Genomic DNA, 26552 nt, shown 5'->3' on the forward strand with positions numbered 1-26552 from the left:
GTTGTGGTCATGTGTGTTAGCCATTGGAACCGCATGAAAAGAAGGAAGCATTTGGGCTTTTGTTTTTTCAAGGTCTCCCTCTTTTTTCCTCCCCCCCCCATCTTTACAAGTCCTCCTCTTTCAACATCTTCACCATAACCCCCTCCAGCCCTCCTCACTCTTTTCCTCCCCTTCTCTCTTTTCTCTCGCTGTCTGCAATGGTCATGTCTCGCGGGGGGAGACAGTTGGCAGGATGCAGGCTTGCTGCCATGGCAACAGCAACCCTACCCTCTCCCCAAGGTCTCCTTAGCAACTAGTAGCTTGGCATTGTAGTAATGAGCCGGCCCAGCATGCCACAATAGGACGAGATGTGTTTGTGTTTGTGTTTGTGTGTGTGTGTGTGTGTGTGTGTGTGTGTGTGTGTGTGTGTGTGTGTGTGTGTGTGTGTGTGTGTGTGTGTGTGTGTGTGTGTGTGTGTGTGTGTGTGTGTGTGTGTGTTTGTGTGTGTGTGTGTTTTTGTGTGTGTGTGTGTGTGTGTGTGTGTGTGTGTGTGTGTGTGTTTGGTGTGGAGTAAGATTGGTCTCGATGTTATTAGGTGAACTGATACGACTATCTGTGTGTAAATGTGTGAGTTGTACATTTAACATACCTTCCTTAAATGCAAAAGACAGATTTGTTAACTTGAATTTCTTATTAGGGTCTCAACTTACTCAGCAGACACAAAAAATCTCACCAACTATCTACCGCACTTTTCCCTCGAGTAAAACCCATCCTCGTCCTCGATGCTACTCGGTTAAAATGAGTTAGTCAAAGCCATACGACAAATCGATCCATCTGCTGACTGTTGGACATTATGAGAGGGACAGCCTGCTATCAAACTTTACCATTAAAATCAATAAGATTTTTAAAGCTAAGAATCTCCTCTTTCCAACGGTTTATACAACTCAACATGTGATCCAGGGTTAATGATTTTGATAGAGCAGGTCATAAATATACATGCAGGATACAAAGTGACACCAATAACATTGACTTTCAATAAGACAAACCTTTTTAAAATTGCATCCACTAAATGGAAATGTACAGCCTTGTTGTTAAAGATTGACAGTCACACATCACACAGAGAATCAGACTTTGTTTCCCTTTTGAAAACTGGCACACTTCAAAAGAGCTGATGTGTTGCTGATGAGAGATGAGTTCTCAAGAAGTGCGACAGTTTTGTGTGAATTGGCAAAAATAATTGACTGGGAATGAAACCATCAATCTCAAGTCGGGTGAACATTTTTTTGAAAGGTGTATTCAAAGCTGGATGAGTAAAAAAAAGGATTAATCTAGCAATATTGTGTAGTAATTATCGTAGGCAATGAGTGTGTATTACTCTCGAAACTTCTGTGTATCAGTTAGAATCAGAACATGTTATTTATCCCAGAGGAAAGTGGGTTTGTGACAGTTCCTCCATTAAATTGTTTTGCATATCTACAGTATATATTAAACTGGTATCAGGTAACACAGAAGCAGTAAAGATTGAGTTCATATACCCATAAAAAACAGAAACACATTGCCAGTTGCAGTGAAATATGATATGATTTGTTTTGATAATTGTTCCGACGCCGCTCTGGGGATTTAGTCCAACATTTAGCCGAAGCTGACGAAAAGGTTTTGGTAGATTAAGTTACACAAATGTAAAATATGCAGTCATGTGTGTAGGTTAATTTCACGTGCTAATATGAAATGGCAACATAGCGAGATCCGAGTAAAAACACGTCATACTGAAAGCAGAAGCTAATTCGGCTAACGCAGATAGCTATAGCTACATTTAGCTTCAGTTGAATCTCAACTCAACACGAGTCATCGACTTGGTTCTTTATATTCTATAGTGTTGGTCATTTAATGAATGCATCACTTTACATGGATCTTAAATTGTGGTGGAAAAAGATTTACTGCTTCTCGTTAGATCACCTGAGTTTCCATGGAAAAATATGACGTGAGCACGGTGGACATGTTGCTATTGGACTTCCTTTCAAACAGTAATCAGTGAGATCTCTGGAAAACATTTGAAACAATTTATTTCTTTTTGAAACTTTAATGAATATTCAGTACAGGGCGTTTTAGGGTCAGGATTAAGAGACTTTTTAGCACTTACCTATAATTGAGGTACTGACATGTTCAAAAAAGTGTTTTCCATATTGATGTATGTATGAAAGGCCAAAGGTTGATTTTATAATCGCGTGACGTAAGAGATGGTTGTTTGTCTGCTGGTGTTATCTAGAAACCTTTGACGCTGTTTTTAAGCAGGATTGTGGACGTCAATGTTCCTCAAAAACAATAACCATTGCTACAAAAAAGTGTGGATCAGATTGATGAAGCTTCTCAGGTTGTTGTTATTTAAGTACAGAAATAACTCTCTTATGTTTATCTTAATTCGACACTTAAAGAGTATTGGGCGCTATAACAATTTCTTCTCCCACGCAGATAGCTACATGTTAGCTTCTGCTGAACTTTAAACTTGAAGACATGGACTTGTTTCTTTATATTCTGAAGGTGTTCTTTTTATTCAAAGCTTCAGCCTTTTGGTTATTCATGCATGAAAGGCTCATATCAGATCTCATTATCTGGACGTATAAGAGATAGTTGTTTCTGTGCAGGTGTTTCTTAGCATGTTCTCAATCTCTCTAAGTCAATCTTGCCTTTGTTGCCTTTTTGTTATTAACGTGTGTTACGTTTCCTCCTAAACTAGGGGTACAAAGGGAAGTAACAAATTATAAAAATAATCGGGAGAGAGAGAAAAGAGAGAGGAAACTGATGTGGCAAAATTAGCAGATGATGTTTAATTGTTCAAAAACAAAGAAGAGGGATCACCAGCCAATTTGAACAACAAACTTAAGACAAACTAAGAACAACTTTCTCCTAAAAGAAAGTGATTAAAGTATTCAATGCACACAGATAAACTGGAGCACATCTCCTACCAATGAACAAAACACAAGTTGTATTAACGTGCCATTGAGACTCATATCAGATCTCATTATCTGGACATATAAGAGATAGTTGTTGATAGCAGGTGTTTCTCAGCATGTTCCTAATCTCTCTAAGTCAATCTAGCCTTTGTTGCCTTTTTGTTATTAACGTGCCGTTGAGAACATCTCCTCCTGCTTTGCTCTCAGACTGGGGAGGGTGAGTTTGTTGGAGGTGTGGATGGATGTGACAGTTGAGGTGGGTGGTGTCTCTGTGGAGACCTGATGGCAGGTGTGATCCGTTCCCCAGCTTCTCCTCGGGGTCCTAAAGGCGTCTCGAAGCTCCACCTGGAGTGTGAAAGCTCCCCGGGGGGGGGGGGGGGGGTATCACAGCTGTGCAAGTGAGCTCCTCTTATGAGCGCGAGTCAAAGGTGGAGGTCACAGGATTACGTTTACTTTGTTACTGTAATTGCAGGGCTTTCTTTTCTGGATTTGCATTTTAAAGGTCACCTATTATGCAAAATCCACTTGTCCATGTCTCTTCTATATCAACATGTGTCCCCTCTTCTTCATGTCTCTTCTACATCAACATGTGTCCCCTCTTCTTCATGTCTCTTCTACATCAACATGTGTCCCCTCTTCTTCATGTCTCTTCTACATCAACATGTGTCCCCTCTTCTTCATGTCTCTTCTACATCAACAAGTGTCCCCTTTTCTTCATGTTTCTTCTACATCAACATGTGTCCCCTCTTCTCCATGTCTCTTCTACATCAACATGTGTCCCCTCTTCTTCATGTCTCTTCTACATCAACATGTGTCCCCTTTTCTTCATGTCTCTTCTACATCAACATGTGTCCCCTCTTCTTCATGTCTCTTCTGCATCAATATGTGTCCCCTCTTCTCCATGTCTCTTCTACATCAACCATGTGTCCCCTCATCTTCATGTCTCTTCTACATCAACATGTGTCCCCTCTGTGTAAAGAGATTCTGAAAGTTTCAGTAATAAAGATTCTCTCTCTTTTTGTCCTGATCCATTTCTATAAAAACCTGTCTGAAAATGAGCTGATCAGATTTTGGCCACTTTATGATGTCATAACGATGTTTTGGCTTGTGTAACCATTAGCCAATCACCAACCAAGGTAACCCCCCCCCCCCCCCCCCCCCGTGGGGAGGGGCTCCTTATTTTCATCTAAAGTAACAGACAGAGAATCAGCACTTTGGAAACAGGGCTGAAACAGAGGGGATTATGGGTAATGCTGCAATGATCTGTTTGGTGTTTCAGCCAATCAGAGACAGGCTTTGTATATATCTGAGACCGATAACATATTGATGAAAAACAGCATAATAAGGACCTTTAAAGGCTGATTTGGCAGACTGTTTTGAGGTTTCGCAGCAAAAACTGCATAGCTGCAACAAATCTGCAATATCAATATAATATTACCTCATGCAAGGGGGGGGATGTATTTGACAGTGAAGTATGTCTATGAATAGGAACAACATTGATTTTCATGCACTTTCTAACGCAGTGAAAATCTATGTCATAGCAGTGAGGGCCCAGGAAATAGCGGGAAATGTTGGTTTTAATGGGATTCAATGGCAAAATTGTTACCATTAAGGGTTTGGCTGTCTGTATGATTTTCAAGTTTTTACAATCAATTCAACTAGAACCTACTGTTATGTACAGTGTTCCATTTTAAGTTGCTTTTTGGCACTACTTCTTTTAAAGTGTTTTTTGCAGTCTGTATTTTGGATCAAAAACGAAATGTCTATCTTATTATTTGGCTTTTGGAAATAGGATGGGATGTGCTTTTTGTAGTAAATGAAATCAGGTGTTTTTCCAGAATGCCGTCTGTTTGAAAACTCTGGAATTTACAGAAAAAAGTCCAAAATATGATCTCAAGTTTTCCGCTTTTTTAAACAAAATTACGAGCTACCGTACATAGATTATATAGCAATTTGAGCTGTGTTTACTGTATTTCTACTCCAGCATGTTGTTGCCTCCTGCCCCACATTAGCATTACAAACAGGACGTAATGGTGTTCGTGATGTAAGGAAAGCCAACAGGAAGGAAGGAAGGAAGCTCCACAACTCGGGGTCATCTCTCTCTCCAGAGCTGGCCTGAGGACCGGGCATCTCTGGCACGCAGGGAGGATTTTCCGATCCCCTGCCCCGCTCTCAGATGCTCGTTAATCTGCCGGCTCTATTTTTATCCGGCCTCTCCTCACCGCCCTCAGGGGCTCTCCGCCTTCTCTCAGCTCCGTATGTCTGTCCGCTAGTGTTGGGAATTACGGCTCTTTGAAGGGAGCCGGATCTCACGGCTCCGTTAATATAGACCTGGCTGCTAAATCCTAAGAACTGTTACAGGATGTGTGTTTTCTAAATTGTGTAACTTTTATATTTTATTCAATTTTGTATTATATTATAACTTTGTTTTTACTTTGATACTTTCTTATGCATGCATGCTTCTACGTAACAGTAAGCTCTCTTTGGCTTTTTTTCTGCTGTAACAACGTAAATTCCTCACGTTCCTTTCCGAGAGCCGTTCAAAAGAGATGTATTTTTTTTAAAGGGGGCGGGGTTACTAGGTTTATCTGCGAAAGAATCACCAGGATAATGATTGAGTGTATTGCCAGAAATCTACTTTTACTCACAGAACAATGTATAACTTTCCACATCTCTCAGCCAGCCAAAGTACTCAAGCAGCATGCGTCATCTATCGGGGCAACTTTGCATTCAGGAAAGCACGTTCCCGTAAAGGCGAGTGGATTTATGGCAGGCTGTTTCAAGGTTTCAAGGTTTTTATTGTCATGTGTACATAGCTACATAACACAATAACACAGATAAAATATAAGTAAATCAAATAACATAGAATATATTAGAAACAGAATATGATAGAAACTGTGTAGAATAGTCTATATACATTAATTGGAATATTTATATATGTGAGTTGCAAACAGATGAATGTTCTTTCAAAAGTTCAGATGTTTGACAGTCTTATGGCCTGTGGGATGAAGCTGTGCCTGACTGGTGGTTTTAGTGAACCAACGATAAAAAGAACGACTCTCACCAAGTACGACTCGGTTCCCTTCGTTCGTACCAAAGAGCCGTTCAAAATCATTGGATCGTTCTCGAATGTAACATCAAAACCGTCTATGGAGGAGCGATCCGGCCGACAGCCAATTAGAGCCTCCCTCCGCCCTCAGGCTCTCCTCACGTCTACCTTTCTCAGGTTTTAGCCCCAGACGACGTCTCGCTGCCTGCCTCTCTTCAACCCCCCCCCCTCCCTCCAGAGCTTATGGAGCTCCACAGGGAGTCAGGAGGAGTGAAAGGCCTTCTGTCGCCTCCAGGCCGGATCCCTCGGCTCTACTTTGAGGAGAAGTTAACTGGGAGGAGACACTGACTCTGATAGTATTGCACATTTACTCAAGTACTGTACTTTTTGAGGTACTTTCCATACGTTTTATGCTACTTTATACTTTATTCCTCTGGGTTTTGAAGGCACATGTGGTGGTTTTCCCTCACACTCATTAATTTGAACATACAATACTGAACATATAGAAATAAAAGAAAACATCAAGTGAAATCGGGAATAAGTAAACGCATTGTTCTATGCTATGTATTTTGGTTACTGTTAAGACTGTTAATACCTTAGTATTTGCAATTCAGTATTGTTCTATTTACTTTCTAATTATGTATATTATTTAGGCAACTTACTTGACTATTTTATGTCTTACTTTAATGTTAAGTATATTGTATCTTGCCTTGTTGGAATAGCTTGAGACTCAAGATGCAATACAAAGTGTAGTAATGGTGCATTTAACAAGTAAAGCCTTTAAACCTCTGTATTGGTCAGGATGCTTTAACATTAGCAGCATCCCTGTAAAGTGTGTCTGCACATCTTTATAGTAACAGATCGCTTTGTGCTGCTGCTAGCCTCGAACACAACTCACTTATTGTGCAGCTTGAACAGTCCCAGCCTCGCTGCAGTCATCCGGATCCTCTGACCTATTATTTCCCTGCAATCCACCAAAAGAAAAGCATCTCCCTTCCCAGCTTAACCCCCCCCCCCCACACCCACCAAACCCTGCATGCTCACACCTTCTCCAACCCCATTAATCCCTCTGCCTCCCACTTCTTTATTTCCCTTCAAAGAGACAAGCGCTGCCCGTGACATCAGTCACAGGAAGTGAATCTTTAGCGTTGACTAATTTCCATCGATTGCCTCCAGACAGGCTTAGTAGACGAGACCCATTCCCACACAGAGCCGGCTGCTCTCATTTAAGTCTCCCCGCCTGCAGAAAACGCTTCACAATGAACGCAGTCAGCGCTTTTATCTTCTCCCCCACTCCTGCTTATTATCAAATAAATGCGCGGCACAGAGAGATACCCATTGACAGGACCGTGCATAATGACTCCTGGCTGTGTGAAATGGATTAATAAATAATGGTTCAGCAAGGGGGAGAAAACGGATTTGCAGAATCCCGCTACTTCTGTACAAGGCGATGTACAACGATCCCGTTAGCACTCAGCGTGATGGAGGCTGAGAGGGGTGCGTTAGGCCTGGATCTGCAGATCAAAAGCAGGTCCTTGCAGATCAAAAGCAGGTCCTATCACACATTGAAGCCCTCAGAATGATATATATAGTTGATCAAGGTTTTGGGTCCTCTCCATGGCTGTATAAAGACAACCGGATACAGCGTTGGAGGCACGGTCCGTTTATTTGCATGAGTTGCTCAATGGCGCATGAAGCCAAAGTAGCCCGACTCTCACAAACAAAAATACCCTGATCTTGTGCGTTTTTCTTAAATCTCCAGGTCCCCCTGTCTCGTCTGGTCTCAGCTCAGTCAAATGAATATAGAGTTTGAAATAACTGAATTTGGCTTTTGGGATATTTCACAACTTTTAGACCCTAATCATTTGAATAGGTGCGTTTAAAGTGTTTGTGCCAGGTAGATTTCCCTCCACAAAAGTATCTAAAAGTAATGTACAGATCTCTTTCCTAATGTAACTCAATGGGGAAACCAACAGTGACAATTGGACAGCTTCATAATCGTAAATATCATCAAGCTTCGGTCCCACTTTTTAGTGTCCCCTGGTTTCCGCTGTGTTTTGAGCTTCTTGCAGCGTTTTGTATTTGCAGCCCTTTTGGAAAATGTGTTGCCAAATTAAAAAAACAAAAAAAGTGTTTTGCAGCACGTTTGCACCTGTCGGCCACCATAGTTATCAGTTGTGTTGACTCTGGAGAGCGGGAAATAGTCCGATTTCTGGGCCCCAATGTTACTCCATCCTAACAGCGCCCCTGGTGCCGGAACACATCCAGAGAATTTAAAACGCAAACCTTGAATGTGCCGTGCAATGCGTCATAAATTAGAGGTGGGCTCCTTAATATGCGGAGCAGAAAGAGCTGTAAAACCAACTACATGATGTTCTCTAAAGGATCCCCTCTGAGAGTTGCTCTCCGCTGAGCACAGAGAGGTAAAAGCAGCCTATAAAACGGTCCGGGAGCAGAACTCAAAGCTGCAGCAGAAGGTAAATCAGTTTCCTTTCTGCTTCTGCTTTCACGCTCTCATGAGTATATCCTGCATGTGCAAACTCAATCGAAACAAGCGCACTCTCCCGACACCAGAGGCCTTCTTGTTTTTTAACAAAGCGTCCTCACCCATCCCCTGTCAGTGACATATTGCTTCATTAACGCTCGCGGCTGTGTATATTGACAGCTTTTTTCCAAAATGGCACAGAGTAAAAGTGCTCCATGCCGCCTGCTCTGCACCAAAGGGGCTTAGACAGACTATAACAACCCAAAGTGAGTGTGTGTGAGTGTGTGTGTGTGAGTGGAGCGTGTCACTGTACCAGAGTAATAAGTCCGTCTGAGACTCGGGTGAAAAGGTCTCAATCTCCTTAGCGCTGGATTAAGAAGCAGCTTGATCAAGGCGTCTTAAGTGCTTCATTTTGGAACCAGGATCGATGGCCGCTAAGAAGAATTGAGCTCGCAGCTTCGGCAGGTAAAGCTGATTGAATAGAGGCTAATGACTTCTGAGAATCCCCTCACACCGGAGGAATGGGTCATACTGTAGGCCCTTATTTTTAATTAGTGGGGTAACACAACTAAAATATATCACAATGAAACTTCCCAAACTGATTACTAACATTAAGGGAATTGTGTTTTATTACACGTTTGTGGAAAGCGTATGTTTGGATGTAGAAAATTAGGCATTTATGTTGAAATATATGCCAGTTTGCTTACATTTCAAGAATAAAGCCAGGTTCTAAATTACTTTTTGGTTTGTTGACATATTAGAGTTTTTAGAAAATAGGATGTCTCTTTTTATCACTCCAAACATTCGAAGATACTGTCAAATGACATGTTTTTAGTGATAAACGGTTCTATAAATCAGGCTGTGGTTAATATGTGAACAAAGCCTTCTGTAAAAACCTTCAGAATACGGATTTATGGAGATTTCCAGCTAAAGAGAATGAGAAAAAACGATAAAAGTTAAATATATGTAATTAAAATAATATAAAATATAAAATTATTTATAATAATATCTATTACCTTGAAACTTCCCTAGTTCATGTCTTACACCAAGACAATTATTTTTATATCATTTAAATATGCAAATAAGGCAAGGTAATGAACTTTTGGTGAAACTAGGAAAAATCTAAAGATGTAATGTTAGTCAAAATAACACTTTAATTGTGTATTTCAGATGTTTTCTTTCCACTAGTCTCAAAGAAAACATGTTATGGATGCCAAACAGCCCAAACTCAGTTAGCGGTGTATGAAAAAACAATGTTTTTATCTCACGTCAAACAACAAAGAGAAGGATATTCCATCTCCTTTGTCACAGCGAACAGACAAAGTAAAAAGGACCTTGTTTAAGCATGCTAACACTCTGGTGAAAAACATGTTTTTTAGCCAGTGTGCCGTGGACAGTAAACATAACGGCAGCGCTGTGACGTAGCGTGGCTCAATCCGTACGTATTTTGAGCACCCGTGAAAACCTGTGCTTGTTTTTCTTGGCTACCAATAAATGCCCGACCAATTACATCCACCGACGCTCGATCGCCGTGATCCCACCAATCCCCTCCCTGTCTCTGTGGTTTCAGGGCGAAACCCAGCTGAGGAGTGCCCAGAATTAACCGGGATTAGCTTGGATTGTCAGGGATTACTCGGGCTGGAGAGGGATTAAGTATGATTGCCAGTTTGGGGTGGGGGTTTTTAGGGACAGGGGGGCAGATGTGTGTGTGTGAGTACATCAAGATGAACATGTGTCAAGTTGAGTACGACAAGGTTTGTTATCATGTGTTTACAATGATGAAAATATATTTTTTAGATTATAATCAACTTTATGGTTTTAGAGTGGTTAGCATCTCCCTGGTTCCCTCCAAAACAAGCTAATGGGTTTTTTCCATTGGAGATAAAATCATTTTAGTGTCAAACAAACATTTTTCATACTTACACGTTTTGTTCTGATGGATAATCTCCACCTATTAACACCACTTTATGATTGTTGAAGTAAAAAACTAGCATTAGGCTATAAATGAAATACAGCATGGTCACATTACTTCACGTCAACACCGCTAAGCTAAAGGTGGCTAATATTGGGCTTTAAAGGAACTACAGCACGGTCACATGGCTTCACGTCAACACCGCTAAGCTAAAGGTGGCTAATATTGGGCTTTAAAGGAACTACAGCACGGTCACATGACTTCACGTCAACACCGCTAAGCTAAAGGAGGCTAATGTTGGGCTATAAAGGAACTACAGCACGGTCACATGACTTCACGTCAACACCGCTAAGCTAAAGGTGGCTAATGTTGGGCTATAAAGGAACTACAGCACGGTCACATGACTTCACGTCAACACCGCTAAGCTAAAGGTGGCTAATGTTGTGTGTGATGACGTTTAGCTCATTTATGCACTAATCAGTATAAAATATAGCATATATGAAAAGTTAAAGTGAACACAGTATGAACAGCATTAATAGGTAAAACACAATGAACAGTCTTATTAATATAAATATACCATAAAGTCTGTAGAAATAAGGACAATAAAATACAGACACTATGAACAGTATTACAAATATTAAAGACAATATAGGTATAAGAAATACATACAGTACAATATAATAACAATATAGACAGTATAATAAAGACAGTATACATATTTAATACACTATAGAGATAGGCTATAGATCGTAAAATAAATACAGAAGTATAAACATTTAATATTCTATGTAGGTAGTAACAAAAATAAAGGTGGTAGAGATATATCAGTTAGACACTATAGACGGTAATATAAATATGAATACACTATATGGACACTTTGTATAAATAATATGAAAACATGAGTACACCACAGAAGATATGGACTAAGTACAGATAAAATGATTGAATATGATCGTGTACAGTCTGAACATTGCTGTGGAAACAATCTTTTCCTCTATATTGTGACAGGGTCCGGTACACAGAAATATATATTGAGACATTAGCTGTAGTGTGGATATTAAAATAGGAGGCTTTTCTGTGCTCAGACACTGATCCCCGCTGAGAAACAGAAAGGAAAACATCACTCTCGTTGCCATGCGACACCAACTGGATAATTTGCAATAGATGCAATTAGCCTTAGCTAGCTGACCTGGGCTGAAAAAAAAAAAGGACAAGGGGGGTTTAAAATAATAATAATAATTGTGAAAATTAGCCACTGCTGTTGTGTGAGGACAGGGGTCGGCAACCCACGGCCCTCTTTAAGCCCTCTGCTCTGGCTCCCTTGAGCTTAGACAAAAATAAGAAGGAAATAAAATAAAAATATGTGTAGGACTATTTATATGTTGTTAGGCTAAAATGTTTCGTATCGTGTATTTTGAGGTGACACTGTGACACATAACATTTAAAAAAAACGGTTTTAATTAGGTCAACTAAAATATGCGTCACATCCTGCTACGGTCCCGGGCCAGCTCCTTTTCTTGCAGGTGAATAACCTGACCCCCGGCTCGATGAGCAAACTATGGATACATCAAAGAAAAGAAAAGTATCGGAGGAACACAGAGGGTTTAATCCTGCGTGGGTAGAGTTATCTGCTTTCACAGCAAACGATGCTGGCTGACCGGTATGTTTGATATGTGGAGAGACGTTTTCAAAGGTGCTGCAGCCGTTACGTATCGGAGGGCAAACACGGGAGAGGAAGACAGCTGACGATCTTCAGTCATAATTCAATCAGTTAACTCTTTTTAGGGTGCAGATATATTTTATTTATTTCAAAGTGGGCCCATTTTAATTATATACATGTTCTTCAAATGTGCAGAGGACTCCCCAGTGCTGTGTTGATTTGTTAGTAGGCCTGTGTATTTTTTTTAAATTCTCCTTATAAGAGTTTTTTGTTTATTATTAGAAGTAGGCCTAAACAGTTTTCTATAATATAATACATAATAAATGCAAACAAACTGTTTTTGTCTATGATGTAATAATATATACAACTTTATAAGCTATCAAATATGTTTTGCGGCTCCAGACAAAAAGAATGTGTGGAAAAGGGGGCAAAATGGCTCTTTTGGTCAAAAAGGTTGCAGACCCTTGTGTTAGGAGGATGTGGGCAGAGGCCGCAGAGAGCTCACCGTTTGTGACCATTTAGAAAGCTGCTTGATAGAAACAGAAAGTCACAGTGAAATATAATCTGCATTAAGAGAGGGAGATTAACCTCACACAGTTTTAACACAATTTAAAATGAATTTCTTAAAGATAAATACCATTTAAACTACACATATGTTCTGTCCACCTGTGGTTTGTTTAGTTTGGGATGTCAAGAGGAGTTGGATGTTAAACAACAGTATTGATATATAAAATAAGATCCAAAACAACACAACAAAACAAGGCATTGCACATAAATTGAATTAAAGAGTAGAAATAAACAAAACTAGAATTTTTAAATATCTCAAAATAGAATTAAAACAGCATTTAAAAAGTAACAAATATACAGTAGACCGTGAAACAATCTATAAACGTTGACAATAACACACTATTGAAAGAGTTTAGACACAATTTAAAGCAGGATATTATTTACATTAAGAGTGTAGGGAATGGAATATTAAATTAAATATGAATGTGGTGGGGCAGGCGAGCAGCAGCAACATGAAACACATGTACTCCATGTTTAGGAGAATGTGTTTGGTTGGTTGTAAGAGGGACGAGGTGCGTGTGAATGTATCATTGGTGCTCGAGTTGACTGCCTGAACTAGCTCGCAGGCTTCGCCCCTTTAATGCTATTTGAGTGGCATTACATAATATTGTGAGAGATTGGTTCAGGAAAGTCAGGATGGAAAGTCAGGATGTCCGGCCTTCACTGCTTGGATTTTGATTTATTTCAACTGTTACCAGCAGCTCTATAGGTTATTGTCCGTGCACAAAAGTTTTCCCACTCTTTGGCGGCCTCATTTTCCGCCTTTAGAAGCAAACATTTGGCATTAAAGTCAAGTATTTTATAGATGATTGCTTGTTAGAAAAATGGGACATTCTTGAAAGTTTGGTGTTGCTTTTGCATTTTGTCAATTGGCGAAAAGGGCCAGTGGCAATTCGAGTGGCCTTGGACGAAAATATGTATTACTTTAAAGGTTACCTATTATACAAAATCCACTTTTTCATGTCTTTTCTACATAAACATTTGTCCCCTCTGGGTAAAGAGATTCTGAAAGTTTCAAGAAAAAATATTTGCTCACTTTTTGTCCTGAATCTCCTACTAGAGCCAAATGTCTCTCAGAGGGGCGTGGGGAGGGGCTCCTTATTTTCATCTAAAGTAACAGACAGAGAATCAGCTCTTTGGAAACAGGGCTGAAACAGAGGGGATTATGGGTAATGCTGCAATGATCTGTTTGGTGTTTCAGCCAATCAGAGACATGTTCTGTATATATCTGAGAGCTGTAATATATTGATCAAAAACAGAATAATAGGGGACCTTTGAAACAGGTTAACGTTCCAGTTGTTCACTTTTGTTGAAGACACCATTGCTCTAATCAGAGTGTTGTCGAGATCTATTATGACTTTTTTGTGACTTGCAAAACAGTGACTTTATACCTTGCTATCAAGCATGCTGTCATGAATTGTCGCCCGGTCTGCCATATCTTTTCCAGAAGGGCAGAAGTGTGGGAACTCTGTGTTCGGACGGATCGGGCCATTAGCTAACCGGCGGACTGCCTCTCCCCCGACTCGGTGAAAGCAGCCGAGTGTCAGGGTCAAACTCAGTCGCTGTTAATGTAGAACACACAGGAGCTGGAAACTCCCTGTAGAGGAGGAGGAGGTCGAGAGGACGGATTCACTCACCGTTCTCTCTCTGCAACACTCGCCTGAGCTTCAGAAACACTCGCTCTGACAACTTCATATATAAATAACACTACTCCAAACTAGAAACTAATCTGGAGTCCAGAGGTGGGAAGTAGTGGAGTACAAATACTTTGTGACTGTACTTAAGTACATTTTTCTGGTATCAGTACTTTACTCCACTACTTATTTTTCTGACGACTTTCTACTTCTTACATTTTAACACAAATACCTGTACTTTCTACTTCTTACATGTTGAACACAAATAGGCTACCTGTACTTTCTACTTCTTACATGTTGAACTCAAATACCTGTACTTTCTACTTCTCACATGTTGAACACAAATACCTGTACTTTCTACTTCTTACATGTTGAACACAAATACCTGTACTTTCTACTTCTTACATGTTGAACACAAATACCTGTACTTTCTACTTCTTACATGTTGAACACAAATACCTGTACTTTCTACTTCTTACATTTTGAACACAAATACCTGTACTTTCTACTTCTTACATGTCGAACACAAATACCTGTACTTTCTACTTCTTACATGTTGAACACAAATACCTGTACTTTCTACTTCTTACATTTTGAACACAAATACCTGTACTTTCTACTTCTTACATGTCGAACACAAATACCTGTACTTTCTACTTCTTACATGTTGAACACAAATACCTGTACTTTCTACTTCTTACATGTCGAACACAAATACCTGTACTTTCTACTTCTTACATGTTGAACACAAATACCTGTACTTTCTACTTCTTACATTTTGAACACAAATACCTGTACTTTCTACTTCTTACATGTTGAACACAAATACCTGTACTTTCTACTTCTTACATGTCGAACACAAATACCTGTACTTTCTACTTCTTACATGTTGAACACAAATACCTGTACTTTCTACTTCTTACATGTCGAACACAAATACCTGTACTTTCTACTTCTCTCATTTCCCAAACAGGCTGGTTCCTTTAGTTTGAATGTGTGTTTGGTGGCGTGATCAGTATTATTTAGAGTCATTGCGTGCCTATTGATTTGAACACGATCCGTGTATCCATCATTTCCTGGTCTTCTCTAAAGAAGAGGGACCAATGAAAACGTTGTCATGTTGCCGTTGTTCAGCATGGAAACATTCTTTAGCTAACAATGACATTATTGTTCTATTAATATAAAGGGAGGTCAGGTACTCTTTAAAACAGCTGCTAGTTATGGGTACTTTTTACTGAAGTGCATTTCAAAGCCTCTTTACTTTGACTTGAGTAAAGAAGTTTAGTCAGTACTTCCACTTTCACCAGAGTATTTTTAAACACGAGTATCTGTACTTCTACTTGAGTACAGGATGTGTGTACTTTTGCCATCTCTGCTGGAGTCTGATCTGGAGTCTGTGTTTTTCGTTGCGAATCAGCGACAGATTCTGCCTTTGATTGCAATGAAAACTTGGAGACTTACTGTTGCAGCTGATGCTCCAATCCTGCACTAGCCAGGTGAATAAACTGGACTCATTGAAGAGATAATCAGGAAAGGCCTTGGTCTGTCCTCCCTAGATAACAGCGCTGTTTCCCAACAACTCAACTGCACTCTCATTTCATCGGGAACTTATATTTGTAATTTAAATTAATGTTTTGAATTGCAAGAAAACAAGACAGAAAGGAACAGAACTGCTTTGTTATGTTCAGTTAAAGGCTGATGCTTTGGCTTAAAATAGATAAGTTTCTTAAGTGGTTGGAGTTTTGAAGAAGGTGATTTTCAACAATTATACGCCAACTTTTTGGATTCATATTCGACTCCTCGTCTCATGGGTAAAAGTCCCGTTTTTGTTTGACTCATTTATCCATCCTCAACCCATTCAAACAAAGAGCTTTGATTAAAAAGAAAAACGTACCAGTGAAAGTCTAAAACAAACGTTATCTGGGACGAAACACATTTCCCTTGAAAGGTAATTCACAGTGCAGTTTCATTGTCGGAAAACGTCATTTTTAGGTGTGCGCAATATAAGAACAAACATGTCAGTTTAATCTCAACAAACACTGAAGACAATGCAGACAGATGCCACATAGAGCCGTACGATGCATCAGCAGGTGAAAGAAAAGCTACTGTGGTGGTGTAATTGTTGCTCTGGCAGTTGTACAAAAAGCAGTCTCTCTCACACACACACACACACACACACACACACACACACACACACACACACACACATACACACACACACACACACACACACACACACACACACACACACACACACACACACACACACACACACACACACACACACACACACACACACACCCTGCTAATCACAGCTCGGTGCAGGTAGTGAAACGTTGGGACTGCTGGTGATTGAGTCTCCCTGGTGGATTGGAAACAGGAATCTGACAGTCTCAGATAAAAGGCTGTTTGGAGTTGCCTGCAGCATCAAAACAGCATCACCCCCCCCCCCCCCCCCCCCCCCCGAATCACTTCTCCCACTCTTTTGGTTTACTCTGTTTCCATGGCTACATCACGTTGGGTTAGAAACCTGTCATGGCGCCGCGCTCAGATCACCTGACGCGGGTCATCGCCTCTTTCACGTCGTCATAGTTCAATTTGGGCTTTGATAGAAGTCTGGAGAAGTGAGATCGGAGCATTTTGACGCAAATGGTGCAATTGTTTTCTCTTTTTTTTGGAGAGACACCCTCCCCTTTATAAAGAGCAACATAAATACATCCTTCATATCCAATTTCTGTGAAGAGAGTCTAGTCAAAACAGCGTGATTTGAGTGGACAATGGGACGAAATTACCTGTTAGGAGTCGTGCTGAGGGGATGGGAGTGTGTGTGTGTGTGTGTGTGTGTGTGTGTGTGTGTGTGTGTGTGTGTGTGTGTGTGTGTGTGTGTGTGTGTGTGTGTGTGTGTGTGTGTGTGTGTGTGTGTGTGTGTGTGTGTGTGTGTGTGTGTGTGTGTGTGGGGGGGGGGGGGGGGGGTCGGGGTTCTACGTGAATGAGAACAGCGGGCAGGAGACTGATTCGGAGAAGCCACTTAAAGCTGAATTCCCCCTGTAAACATTTTGCGTGGAAACATATTACCTGCTGTTGTGGACGCTGTGATTTTCACAATACGCTGAAACAACAAAGAACCGTCACCTCTTGTCCAGTTAGCAGCCGAGCATGCTGCCAGAAAATAAGGTGTGGGGGGGGGGGGGTACATATGCTGACTGTATGCATTGCACTGAAGGGTGAAATGTTAGCTGGCCCCCTATTAAGCCCAGATTTGCATCTCCCGCTGTTTGTAGGGATGGGTTTCTTTACCATTTTGGCGGTAGCACAGATACTGCTTATCCATCCAATGTTTTAACGCTATTTGTATCTGTTCAGTTTGTAATTTTTTAAGGGACAAACTCAACTCATTTGGGACAAAATTAAGATTGCTTTATTTAATATAAAATAAACGATAAAAGAAACACATCTGACTTGGTAATGTAATCGATATGGGACATCGGAGCCGTCAAAAACGTTTCATTTCTCTGAATATGAAGCACTTTCGCCAGTTGTTTGGACAGTTTGCTCGTGTTTCCGCCCTTACACAAAAACACTTTTTTCACTTATGGCAACAAGCATTGTCCACATCGAGTTTCGAAGTTCAACCACACTTTTGAACGCTTCGTTCTCTGTGTTACTGACGAGGATCTCTGTTTCTCGCACACAGACGAAGATGCATCATAGACAAATTGTGTAATGATATTAAAAATGATAAAGGAAGTAGCTTTGATAACATGTGTGACATAACATGTATGTGGCAATAATAAATATTAAATAGCTTTTATATATATTTTGTATTTCTCCAGTACCAATAACACAACCGATAACGTCGTAGCTTTTAAATGTTTGCCCCAGGGCCCGTTTGATACCGGGTTTTTGCCTCTAGCCGTTTGTTTCTGATATTTGCTCGCCTTTCAGTGAATGAATGAAAGAGGTAGGGGAAGGTTGGAAAACAGCGAGGTGATGAGAGGATGGATGTGCTGGAGAGAGGGAGGGAATGAGCAATGTCGTGATCAAGAGACGCCGGGACTCAGAGAGGGAGATGAATGGGGCTGAGAGCAGGAAAATTGGACAGGAGGCGGGGAGTGAATGAAGATAGAGAATGGCTCCAGATATCAGGAGACAGAGATTGTGAGCTATGTGCAGGTAATAAACAAGGCAGAAATAGATAGATATCTCCAGAGAGGGAAAAGGAAAAGTGTGTGATTGTGGGGGGAAGAGGGTGAGGGATATAAGGGGATGTTTGTCAGCTAGAGGCTTATGAACCCAGAAATGTTGAGTGACCCAATGTTTGTGTTAGGAATGTGTAGTATGGGTCCCCAGCACATAGAAACTGTCCATTTCTGACATTATCGGGATCAGAAATTGCAGTTTCAACCAGAAATTAACCATATTTGTACTCTCTGTGGGCTGATTTTGATGAATTTTGCGTCGATTTTGTAGTTTTAGGGCACTCTGGATCATTTGGATTGGACATATTTCTTATCTATTTGAAATAAATTGTCCCCAGTAGAAGTAATACTTTTGTTCTTGTCCTCTTTATATCCAATGGTCGCAACACTAGTCAAAATCCGCCCGAAATGGATTCAGCATCCTCAATAACCCTCCAAAACAGTCCACATCGGCCAAGCCATTTTGTAGCTATTGTCTGCATATGCTTAATCATGCTAATTAACACAACTTATGCTAATTGTGCAATTTGCCAAACATATGCAAGTTGGCCTCTGGCAGTTTCTATGTGCTGAGGACCCGTACTATATATTTCTATCATTAAAATATGGGGTACTCATTTCCGGGTGCACAATCTGGCAACTAGACTATAGAGGGGAGGTTTGCTTCTCCTAAAAGATCTGAAAAAGGCGAAAAGAGAAGGCGGAAAAAGCTGGAGAGAGTGTGAATAATGACATGAGCAGGAGAGATTTGGACGAACATGCTGTACTGAGTCTAACTTGGCCGACCGAGATGATGTGTATCCCGGCTAAGCTCTCCTTTAGGCAGGCTTAGATCTCATCAACTCACTCCAGGTTGGCAGCGGCTTCAAATGCTTCTGGATTAACCAAACAGCCGTCACTCAGGCACTCAAACAGGGGTCTGGAGAGGCTTATCCAATACTCAACCCCCCCATATTCTCCATTCTGCACACCCACCCACAACCAGAGGTGGATGAAGTACTCCAATACAGCCATTCTACAGTCCAAAAATACTCAAGTCAAAGTCCTGCATTCAAAATCGCACTTAAGAAAGAGTATTAACATTAAAACATACTTTAAGTACCAAAAGGAAAAGTATGCTATGCAAAAGGGTTATCACTTCACTGTTGGACTTGTTAAAGGTGGGGTTTATTGAATTCATGTATACAGTACTAGGTAGTTTAACCTATAATATCATAATATTAACTATGGAGAGTATTGAGAATACAATTATTTTAAAAATACGTATACAATTCAGTTTAAAGCCACATTTAAAAGGTGGGGCTTGAGTTTGCTCTGAATGGCATCAATTACTTTCCCTCGGAAAAGTAATTATTCCAGGTTTTATTTTTTCACTCTCCAGGTCTCCCCCCTCCCTCCCCTCCCTCCCTTCCCTCCCCTGGCTGGATCTCAGACTCTCATATTTGGAGGCCCTTCAATCGATACAGGCTGTCTGTGATTGGGTTGATTCATTTCTGTAACCTTGGTGATGGTTTGATGTGGAGGCTGCACCCATGTCCATATTATGACTCAGTGTGGAGAGGCTAGTCGGTGGGGAGGTATCGATTGGTCCTTCACTCTCCCTCGCCCTATTTGCTCTCCGTCTCCCTCTCTCTCTCTCTCCATCCGTCTTTTCTCTCGCTCACTGTGTGCGGCGCTGAAAGTTTGGCCATCATTTGAAATGACTTCTGAAGAAATGATTATTTAACCCTGAATGTTCCTCGGGATGATGATTATATATTCTTCCCTTCCGCTTAGAGCTGCAGAAAGCGGCACAATCTTTTAAAAGTGGATATACAGTATGCAGCGAAATGTCAATTTTCACCCCTTTACTTTCACCCAAGCCTGTTAAGATAAGAGGGGTATAAGATAGTACTTTATTGATTCCAATTTGGGACATTTTGTGTTGCAGCAGCATAAAAAGACAATACAAATTAAATAAATAAACAAGAAAGTAGAAAATACACATGTTGAATTTACAAATTAACAATAACAAAATATAAAGCAAGTTAGTATATATACATAAGTATGTCAGCCATCTGAAATGACAAATTGGTGACCATTTATTCAAGATCTCCGCAGAGGAAACTGTGTTTTAACACATAATTGTAACCACTTGATAAATTGTGGTGATTTTTGGTTTTGGTATTTGACTATGAGGAAGTCAAATCTACAGTAAAACTAGGAAGCTTGTATTTCTATTGTCTTATTTCTGTTTAATAGACATATAATTGACACAGTTTGACCCCGCTGATACTAACCCACCCCACACACACTATGCATTACATTATTGCACATCATGTCAACAACATATTGTTCATTTTTGATTCTGTAAGTTAGTTCATGTTCATCTCTCTGAATATATTCTGCATATATCTATATATCCCTACCTCGCTTAAAATGTATATTCATTATATAATTAACCCGATTCTGATTCTAAAATATTGAATTTAGATTTGATACTGTCTAAAGACAATTTAACCGTTGAAGACAATTTAACCGTTTCTTAGCAAAGAGAAACGCTTCTTACAGGAAACTTGTGGAGCTGTAAACGAATCGATATTCATGTTTTGTTGGATCCATCAGACACCAAATACAAATTCCTTAATAATAAACACAATTCTGATTTGTTCTCTTTGCTTCTCTCGTTTCAGAATTCAATCAGACATAACCTCTCCCTGCACAGTCGCTTCATCCGGGTCCAGAACGAAGGCACGGGGAAGAGTTCGTGGTGGATGCTGAACCCAGAAGGCGGTAAAATGGGGAAAGGACCGAGAAGACGGGCGGCGTCTATCGACAACGGCCCCCGGTTTCTGAAGACGAAGGGCCGCGCGGGCCGTAAGAAGGCCGGCATCGGACGGGGACAAGGTAAAACTACATGCATCACATTAAAGTACATCGTGTCAACAATATCTTGTAAATCCTGCAAATCACTTTGAACATGTTGCACATTTCTGCTCCACACTACCTTTTTTGAAACCTGCACAGTTCTCCTCTTTGAATATAGTATTTGTCATATTTGATTTTACGGTACACGGTAATATTTATATTTTGGGTAAATATTATTTTTAATCTTTTTTTTTTTTTTTTTACAATATTCTCTAAAATAGTTTTTATAATAGCATTATTTTTCGCTCATATTTTTCCACTTTGTATCTTAGCACCATTTACACCAAAGTTCTTTGTATGTGTAAACATACTTGGTAAAAAAAATAATTCTGATTTTGATTCTGTTTCAAGGGGCTGGACCCACGATGCAAGGATCCCCGGAGCACGGCAGTCCGGCAGGGAAAGGCGGTGTGGGCATGGGGGGCGAGGAGTACGACACCTGGACGGACCTCCATTCCCGCACCTCGTCTTCTGCATCGACTCTGAGCGGCTGCCTGTCTCCCATCCTGGCCGAGGCAGAGGCGGACGAACCTGAAGAAGGTGGACTGACCTGTTCCGCGTCCCCTCGATTGTACCCCAGCCCAACAAGCACCAGATCTCCAGCTTTGGGCACCGGGGGCCACTGCCCGAACGTTGAGTTACCCCAACTGACGGACCTGACGGGAGCTATCAGTCTAGACGAGAGCGGCTACCCCCAGTCACAGCAAATCAAATGCAACGGATACCCATTCGCGCCCAAAGCAGAGGGCTCCTTCTGCGCACCCATGTATGGACAGCCTTCCATGGGAATGCTGCGGCACCACACCCCCATGGAGACCATCCAGGAGATCAAGCCAGTCAATTTCCAGCGCCCGATGAGGGGCTACTCGGAGAACAACGCCCTGCAGAGTCTGTTGACCGGAGGTCCTTCGTACTGCAGCAAAGACACAGTGCTGGGCCGGGAAACTCACTCCCTGATGACGCAAGGGACCAACGGCGTGCACAATCACAGTCGAAGCCACAATCACAGCCAAGAGCACATTCTCAATCCCAGTCTACATAATGGCTCGGGCCATGACCAGAACACAACCCACCGTCAGAACCACAATCAGGGTCACAAACACCAAGCCAGTCTCGACTACAGCCACAAGCCGCACCCGGCACACGACTACGGTCCCAGTCACGAGCACGGACACAACAAAGTAAACGATCACAACCCTCGATCCAGTCAGGGTCACATGCACAACCCTCAGAATCCTATGCACCCGCAGGCCCTCTCCCCACGGGTCAGCACAGACATCCTGCAGCCCTACATCCTCAAGACCTCCAGCCTCTACGCTCCCCGACCACACCTCCCAACATCGCCATCTTTGCCGCCAAACCCCGCTGGAGTCATGGACGTTCCCCAGGACCCCTGCCGCCTAGCATCCGCTCCTCACCCCCGTCACCAGCCTTACCCCGGAGCTCACCTTCAGGGTATGACCGACTCGTGGCACGGATACTACCATCACCACCATCCGGGGTACCATCAGCACAACTCCCACGCTAGAATGACCGCAAACCTGGAGATGGAGAATGTTGCGAATAGTCTGGACTGTGACGTAGACTCCATCCTGCTCAATGACTTCATGGACTCGGCAGAGAGCATGGAGTTCAACTTTGACGGCTCTCTGTCCCAAGGCATGGGCATGGGGATGGGGATGAGTTTGGGGGCGTTTGCATGCCCTCCACCAGCACACAGCAACCAGAGCTGGGTGCCAGGGTGAACCCACGCCCGAGGGTTGTTTTTTGGATAGACACATGACCAGAAAGCCTGGATGCTGGTGGGCTGTACCCTTGGACTGTGATTTCTCTGAGACTGTAAAACTAAATATGTCATTTTGTTTTCCCGGGGACTCTGAACCCCCTTCCCTCCCACTCTGTTTATAAAGTCTACATATTGAACCTGCCCCCAATGCACCCAGTCCTAAAACATTCCCATTTCTTAATTCCCTTTAGTTTTTGTTACGTTTTTTTTTTAATGGTTTCCGCCCAATTTCCTCCGGCCTGCCTGTCCACTTTTATCGATTTTCCAACCCATTTGAGATTCAACCACGCCCACTTCCGCATTTCCGTTGCTCGGGGCAACTGCGTCATGGATGTATAAAGAGAACGTCCCCATGATAACAATGCTGAAGTAATATCAACTTTACTGGCTTGGGGAAAAAAACCAATATTGGTCGTTTATCAGTCAGTTTTTTAACATTTTTACAGCGGTTTTAGGCAAACGGAATATATTTGATCCTTTGAGAGTTTTGGAAATATACTCAAATTAGTATCAAACAACAAAAAGACAAACTATGAGGCTACATTGTTTGCGAGTTTAATCGTCTTAAATCCAGGGTCAATTGATATTAAAAGATCCACTCATATTTAATCAGCTATGCATAACTGTGATTTTCTTTCATATCTGCTTCAGTGGGCGTGGTTATATCTCGACTGGGTTTGAAAAACGATAGACGCTGCCTGTCCTAAGCTCTCAAGCACTTTACATCAATCCCTTTCTCCGTGCAGATGCAGTAACACAAAGTCACGTTGTGTGTTGGATTATGTTTAATGTATGCAATCCACTTTACAGTATTATCTCCCACTACAAAGGAGGTGTTGTTTTTGACTCAAGTACATGATCAAACAGCTGCATAAATATCTTTCAATGTAGAGGTGCTCTCAGATTAGGGGTTAAAGGCTTTGAGGTTTAGGGATAAAGAAAAAAGGAGAAGAGGGAACTAAAGGGAAGACGGTGAGGAAGGGAGCTCCACTGACTTCTTCCAGAGGACAGTCATACATCAACACAACATGCAACCATCAACACCGCTGCAATGAAACACAACGTCCCTCCTTTAATCTCCAAAGTAATGCCAGAGCGATGCATCACTATTGCAAATCTAATGTGCTAGTTTGTGTTTTTCCAACCCTCCTCCCCCCTCCCCTCTCTCACTCTTCAACTCCGGACACACCGGCTTAATGTGTTTTGGCGAAAGTGATGATTAAAGTCACTCTGCACTAAATGGGGGAGGGATTGCAAAAGGGGGGTTGGTGGAGGGGGAGATGCAAATATTCCCTCTGTGCCTCTTCCTCTCCATTTTGTGGATTTATGTAGCTTTCCCCGTAATGAAATAAGCAACGATCAGAGCCTGCTGTACATCCTGAGCCGCTCTCTGATTGGCCGACTCCTCAGCCACCTTTAACGGCTGACCCCAGAACAGCTTTTCGGTCAGAACAGGATGTTGATGGAGCTGCCGTCTTCAGACCCCGGTCAACCTCGTCTAATTCACTCACACCCAGGTTCAAAGCCCTGCTCGGTGCTTTTTTCACTTCTCGGCATCAGCAGATTACTATTTGGTGCTATCTCCTCTTCCCAGGCTCCCCTCCTATCGCACCGCCCCATCCTGGAGGTTACTCGGAGGGTAAACAAGAGTAATTAACCGCCAAACAAGACGGATGATTTATGCAAGTGTGTGTATTCGCTCATAGGTACAAAGTCATAATTCTTAATCCAAGAACAAGGAGGGCGATTTTGTTGAGAGGTGATGCCCAGCAACAAGGTAAAGCTGAAAAAACTGAAACGTTGACTTGAATTAAATGTAGTTTGTCAACAGATTTCACTTAACTGTATGAGGTTAGTTGAAAGCATAATATTAAGTTGAAGTTCATATTTTCTATTATAAATAAATAAAGCTTTGTTTATACAGCACTTTTCATACACCACATGCAGCTCAAAGTGCTTTACGAAATGACACATCACAAGTCACAAACAAACAACAAGAAATTCCCCTCAGATTATTTGTTAAGAACTTTAAAAGGTACATGCAGCAAGATATAACATTCTATCACAAGGAGGTAATTATTGCTTTCAACTACTACAGTTATTTGAAATCTGTTGACATAATACATTCAATTAAAGTCCGTTTTTTACGTGTGTCCTTTGAGCGTCTTGTGTTTTCTCCAACCCAGTTTAGTTGTAACCACGAAAGCATCCACGCAGCGTCAGAGCGTCGCCCTCGAAGGGGTAAAGGAATAGGAATTGTTTCAATTTATTTTTGAAATGTTCCGACTGGGATACTCCCACCTTCCAGTATACAACTGGAACCCACCATTAGATACACAGAGTCTGAACGAGTGGGGAGGGGGGCGGGGAAGGAGGGAGTTTACAGGATCTCTGAGACTACAGGGAGGTTTTCCAGCTCGGTAGCTTTCTGTAGAATTGGCTGTTTGAATCGGGCGAAAATGTCAAGTGCTACTCAGCCGGCTCCGACCAGAGAGCTACTTCTCCCTCCTGAACAAGGACAATGGCGGGTATTTCCATTCGCATTTCTTTTGCTTTTCTTCTTCCCTTTTCACGAGTTAAGATGGCCCATTGTTGTAAAACCCCACTGTAATTTGTTCTCTGGCCCTGTGTGCACTTGTGTGTCAAGCTTCTCGTTGGGTGTGCGAGTGTGTGTGATGTTCAAGAAATGATTTAAGGGAATATTGTTTGAGAAGTAACCCTGGTGTTGTCCACGCCTGGGTGAGAGCAGCATACATAATATATACAGTTTATATTTATTGGTTATGGAGACGGGTCTTCGCAGGGCCGCTCACTGCTTTGTCTTCTCGAGGCAGAACGATATTTCACTTTGACCACATTTCATTCTGTACATAATCTATATTGAGAAAATTGTATTATAATTTTTTGCAAATATCAATTTCTTTTCTAAAATGATGTATCTGCTCATCTGGTGACCGTAAAATAAAAACAAATAAGAAAACATATGCGAGTGTCTCTGTTATTTATCACATGTGCATTAATGTCAGATATAAACCTTGTATCTCCTGTATGTGAAGTCTTAAATAACGTTATAATCAATCAATCAAACTTTATTCATAAAACACTTTCATTACAGCCACAAGCTGTAATGAAAAATAACAATACATTAAGAATAAACTAAATAATACAAATAATAATAACTAAAGAATACAAAAATAATAACTATATATATATATTTCACTTTTTTTGTCTCTCTTTTTTGGGTTTAATAGCATACAACACTCTTCGCCAATATATTGAGTTCACCAGAATGAGTTACATAAGATATACGTTTGTTTTGGTGGGAATTATAATGAAACCTGCCTACAGAAGATAAAACGTAAAAATCACTATATGGAGTTACGAGGTTTTCCCACAAACAGCCGTCACAGGAGCTCATAACAT

General features: G+C 41.3%; 1 protein-coding gene across 2 annotated transcripts in view; it reads left to right on the forward strand.

Annotated features, from left to right (window-relative positions):
• foxo6b (forkhead box O6 b) overlaps positions 1-26109 on the forward strand; it is a 52950-nt gene extending 26841 nt beyond the window's left edge. For both annotated transcript variants that reach the window (XM_079655004.1, XM_079655005.1), the window contains 2 exons: positions 21109-21322; positions 21695-26109. In XM_079655004.1, the coding sequence (XP_079511130.1) occupies positions 21109-21322; positions 21695-23088 (1608 nt within the window). In that variant the 3' untranslated portion in view covers positions 23089-26109. The remainder of the gene's footprint in view (positions 1-21108; positions 21323-21694) is intronic.
• The last annotated feature ends 443 nt before the right edge of the window (positions 26110-26552 follow it).

The sequence above is a fragment of the Notothenia rossii genome (assembly GCF_949606895.1).
Source record: "Notothenia rossii genome assembly, chromosome: 10".
NCBI lineage: Eukaryota > Metazoa > Chordata > Actinopteri > Perciformes > Nototheniidae > Notothenia > Notothenia rossii.